The 5,627-nt window shown below is 37.7% G+C and overlaps 1 protein-coding gene across 1 annotated transcript; it reads right to left on the bottom strand.

The window, feature by feature from the left end:
• Positions 1-410: 410 nt before the first annotated feature.
• On the bottom strand, positions 411-5,057 carry LOC109239660. Its single transcript, XM_019406246.1, has 2 exons — positions 3,894-5,057; positions 411-1,215 (listed from the first exon to the last, which is right to left on the bottom strand). The coding sequence occupies exons 1-2, from the start codon at positions 4,419-4,421 to the stop codon at positions 577-579; spliced, it is 1,167 nt and encodes a 388-aa protein (XP_019261791.1). The 5' UTR covers positions 4,422-5,057; the 3' UTR covers positions 411-576.
• Between the last annotated feature and the right edge of the window lie 570 nt (positions 5,058-5,627).

Here is a 5,627-nt window from a genome sequence, read left to right as displayed (position 1 = left end):
TCGATTAAAACTATGTCATCTGCAGATAACATACAACATGACACATCACCTTGAATGTGTCTCGTCAATGCATCCATCGCCAAGGAAAATAAGAATGGACTAAGAGTTGATCCCTAGTGCAACCCCATCATAACCAGAAAGTATTCCGAATCTCCTCCTGCGGCCTTAACCCGAATCTTAGCTTTATCAAACATGTCCTTAATCACCCTAGTGTAAAAGTCTACATTAGTTAACCATGACTAAGTAACAAAAATGCATGTAAAAAACACATTAGTTACTTTAGAGTGGCCTAAACACTAATTATGAGCAAGTTTTTTCCGTTATTCAACTGCATGTTCTTTCTTCTAGCTATCATAAAAATATCAAAAAGGAAAAAAATAACGAAGCAAAGGAATAATAATCACATAATAGGCTTCAAGGTTGGAAGTGGCTAAAAAACAGTATCAGTAAAGCAGTCCAACAACAATATCAACACGCGGGCAAAAAAAATATGCAATGATCCAAGAAATTCTGAAGAGCCCTGTCTTAACTGTATAATCTTTCTAATTATACAACAAAAATAGATTTCTACAAAATCTAGAAACCTAAGTATTTTGGGGCTAGCAGAAACAGAGGTTCCAAAGCACTTGGTGCAAACTTCCTCGCAAAAAGAAAGCACGTTGATATATTTCGCTCGTTATAAGTACAGTTACGCCCTGCCAACATTCTCTTCATAAACTCTTCGGTGATATCTGATTTTCCAAATGTAGCAGGGTGCGGCCCGCCCCTCGACCAATCAACCCATGTTATACTTCTGTTTGCCAACAGATTTGATGCTTGAATAGTCAGCATAGTCGGGAAGTAGTGCTCGTCTACGTAACATGCTGGCTTGCAGAACTCCGCAAACTTGGGGTAGAATTTTGTGTCCTCAACTATGTAAAGAGCAAGCTTCCTATTGATTTCAAACCACTGTGATCCTTTGCGCCAGTCAGTAATGTTAACCTCAGGTAACATATTCTCATCATATCGACCTCTTCCATATGGTCCAGGATCATCAAATGCACCAATAAAGCTATGCTTCGACTGACTTATGTACTTGTAGATGACATTGAAATTGTAGAGGGGAATGCACGACTCGGAAAGCAGAACAAACCATTCATTGGAGATGTCAAGCAATGCATTCGCAATGAGTCTTCTCTCCGCATCACACATACTCATCTTTCCCCATTCTGTCACCTTTGAAGAACAAAGTTACGAGATCATCAGCAACTTACAACCCAATTCCATACAAACACGTTTCACAAAGCAGTATCTAGTGAAGTAAGGACACAAAACCATACCAAAGAGACAGCCATAGAGAACATGAGATATCTACAAGCATAAAAAAGTAGTCACGAGCAACTAGCAGCAGAACAACAACAACATACCCAACAACATATCCAGTATAATCCCACATGTGAGGTCTGGGGAGGGTAGTGTGTACACAGACCTTACCCCTACCTAGTGAAGGTAGAGACGCTGTTTCCAATAAACCCTCGGCTCAGAAGAGCAACTAGCAGCAGAAAAAGATGAAACAGAACACCAAAAATGTGAAGGAAAAAAAGGAGGTTTTGCACTATCCTGAGAAACTTTTCGTCAATGTTTTTGCAGCAAGCTACATTAACAAACTGCTACTTGGACGCACTATCATTCATTGGCAGCTAATTTAAGGAAGAACAGCATTTGACGGAATGATAGTAGTGTCCCGGACTGCTGCAGAGGATTGATATTACAAAAGAAAGTCCTGTTTGTTTGAGTACTGTTGCTTCTCTTATCAGAAAGTAAGCTAAGTGCTATATTGTTCTTGTTACGGAATAACCTCCATTATTTGTTTCAACTGATTGGAATTAAAAATGCTAATCCTACGACATTATATATAACATTCATGCATAAGAACTGACAGCCAAACTTAATCCTCTGCCACTTGCATACCTACACAATATGATTAGCTGTTAGCCTTTCATACATTTTGAAATTTCACTTTAAAAGCTTCTCCTTTTCATCATCCCGCTCACTTTCCTACTACCTATGGGAAAGAGAGGATCAGCTCAGTTCTCTGGAGAGGAATGAGCGAAACAGATCATATAAACTAAAACCAAAAAAGTGTTAGCATATCTTGGATGAGAATACTGACAAATGTGAGAAATATATGCTCCTAGCAAACAGATCCTTGACATTAGTTTTCACCTTCACAATATTCCCCTTGGCAGAGCTATTTAAAACGAGTTTAGAAGCAAAGACTGAAATAAGAGGTTTGCGGAGCTTTTACTTTATTATCAGAGCACAGCCAACAGCAAATATTTAACCACTCGAACAGACCATCCTAAACTTAAATCAAGATTCTTCAACTAGATTTTCAGCATTAACTTACAGGGCAAGCCCTCTGGTTCAAATATCCAGAAGCCAAGTCACCCACTTCTAGATCAACCACCAACTGGCGTGCCCGAATAGACAAGTACACTCCAGGTCCACAAGCGTGTTCCTGAGATATCATCACACGGAGCAACTGGAGGATGACGTAAAGTCATTAACACACCATCACTCCATTACTTTTAAATTTGGTTGCCCATAGATTCAGATATATGGTGAGTCAAAAGAACAACAATGGAGGTAGCCTCTATTCATAAACAACCACAAAGTTTCTAGGAATACTCTACAGCCATTTGGCAAGGAGATGGAAACTCACTGCAACCAGTGAAAGCGACCTGCATGACTTGTTGAAAGAAACTGCCCAACAAGAATCACTGCACAGACCTTGCAATCTCATGCTAGTTTATTAGAAGAGATATCATAAATGATATCCTGCTGACTTGAAAAGTAGTTTTTATTCATAAACAAAGGCCCCTGCGGTAACTAGTTCAAACTACAGGATTTAAGATCTTAGAAGTGTTGACATCAAACAAGTTCTTCTATATTATTTGCTTTCCCACTTAATCCTACCCGACAGTGCAAATTTAAGATCCAGTCATCATCTCTGTATCCGTTATTCCACAACTAGATCTGCTCACTGATACTTGTAGAGAGAATTTGCATAAATGTTCAAAGCTCTCCTTGAAGAAGCTAGTAATGATGTGTTCCAGAATCCAATCTTCAGATGGTTTGCAAAGAGGAAAACACAAGGACAAAAACCACATATTCATTAACCATGTCTTTAACTTATAGTACAATATCAACTGATTGATCATGCTTGCCACCTTAAATACAAACAGACATTTCATCCAAATTGTCTGCAGTGTTCATCATGATATATAGACAAAATACCACATTTCCATAAGTCTTACTCTCTTAGATATGCTTGCCTCAACTTCAAATTAAACACACGTCTCTTACTACAAGCACAAACAATACAAATAGCCTAGCAGAAGTGAACCTCCACCTCCAACCTTGAGGATGGAGCTTTTGGTCACCAATGGAGCAAACTGGGAAAGGATCACAGTTGACACCTGTGCTTAGAGGGGTTTAGGAGATTGGGTTTACCATATCAAAGGAAAATCTTAACTTTTGATATATCCCACCGATAATGGCAAAGCAAACGTAGGATTGATCATAACAGCCAGAAGTCCTTTTATTGCTCCAGCCCAACTTAGACATTAATTAGGAATGACTTTATGGTCATGAAAAATAGATGAGTTCCCTCAACCCAAAAATAGGAAACCTAAATGAATGTAGTTCCTGTCATTAAGGATGCATGAGTTGGTCTAACAAGGGAAAATGCAATCTAGTACATATTTAGCCACATATCCTTTTCGGGAACAAGTTAGCACATGGTTTTCAACTTAAAAGACATGAAAACAAACATAAACCAAGAAAAATATCAAGGTATAGATTGATACAGCAGACATGTACAAATGAAGGCAAAATATGCATGAACATACCTGACTGGGAATTTGCCGCTTGTAGAACACCGATGAGGACGGGAAATCAGCCTTAAATGAGGGCAATGAATGAATGTAAATTGAATAACGTCCTTGATTCCCCTTAAAAAACCTCTCCCAAATAGGTGCCAACGGCAATGGCCCTTTAGTCAAGAACATGAATGCAATCTTGGGAACCCTCTTAAATGGATACTTCTTAATTCGCGGAACCATAGAAGCCCTCCATAACAACTCTTTATCAGACATAGTATGCATCAAATTAGACGGAGGACTAATCCAACGCTCTAATTTACTTGATTCTTCCTCAATACATGGCTGTAAACTAGGCTTTACTGAAGGAACTATACTATGAAATCCAAAGTACTTAATCATATAAATACTAGCCACAGAAAAGGTAAAACACAAAAACAAAAACAGCATCAGTAACTGTAGCAGCCTCTGTGGCAAAGCCCTAGTTTGGTGGTTAGTTCTACCTACAACTACTAATGGATCTTTATTCTCCTCCATTTCAACAACTCTGGATTGCATCAATTAACCATCAAAGATTCCCTTCTAGGGATTTTAATTTTATCAAACCAAATCTAATCAACAATCTAACATCAAAATTTACAGGAAAAGATCATCAAAATGATATCTTTTTCCAAAACCCAGGATCTAAAACAAGCAATTTTAACAGCAAAATAGGAACCAAGCTCCAAACTTTTTACCCTTTTCAAACCAAAGACTGGAGCTTTTTAAACAGTAGGGTTTTGCTGAAAAGAGAAGAGCAGGCCAGTAAATCTTGCAACACAAGTTTGTTTACCAAAAAAAAAAAAGACCAGAAGTTCTATTGGTGGCTATTTTGAATTTATTAAGTCTAAAGGCTGGAAAATGATTAATTGGTCTAATCTTGAATAGTATTAGGAATGAGTTTTTAGGGACGAGAGAGTATGTACTGAAAAAAGGAAAAGCTGAGTGAGCAAACCAAAAGAGAAAAAAATGGGGGCAAAGAAAAAAGGAAGAAAGAAATGCAGTAAGTGAGATGGGCAGATTTTGTTGGAGGAATGAGCATATAAATGAGGGTAAATGGTGAAATTGCAAAGGTGGCAGCAAAGGTTGACGGAGATCTAAAGAATAAGGTGAGAACGTGTTTGGGAATGTTGGCACATCACATGCGCACAGAGATGCCCTCAAGTTGGTGAGTGGGTGGTGGGGTGGGTGGAGTGGTGACGGCAGCTATGGGTGGGTGGGTCCTACTGGGGTTGGGTTTTCTTGGGGTTTAGGGGCATTTGGGAGAGTGAGTTTCAAAAACTCAACACTAAATTATAATACTCCTTTCTCCTATTTTATGTGGTCATGTTAATGACTTATGGTCTAAATTCAAAAAGAAGTTGTATATATTTGTTTAAGTATAAAACATCTTATTAAGGGTAAAAGAGAATTTTAAAATTAAGTTATTTTCAAATATAAAACGATACTATTTTCTTAGACAAACTTAAAAATTATATCACATAAATAGGAAAAGTGAAAGTATTAATTTATTATAATAAGTGATAAGTTGATGGAAAAGTAAATATTAATTAAATGATAAATGTATATATAAATAACTTGTGTATATTAATAAGGCGAAATACATAAACAGCCCCTTCAAGTTGTCCTCAACGACCAGCTGAACACCTCAAGTGAGCCTATTTTCAATTAGACCCTTTATTTATTCACAATAGAAGATCAACTAAACACCCGACCATGTTAGCT

This window comes from Nicotiana attenuata, unplaced genomic scaffold (genome assembly GCF_001879085.1).
Source record: "Nicotiana attenuata strain UT unplaced genomic scaffold, NIATTr2, whole genome shotgun sequence".
NCBI lineage: Eukaryota > Viridiplantae > Streptophyta > Magnoliopsida > Solanales > Solanaceae > Nicotiana > Nicotiana attenuata.
Note: the sequence above shows the minus strand (reverse complement) of the source record. Positions and strands in the feature narration are given on the sequence as shown.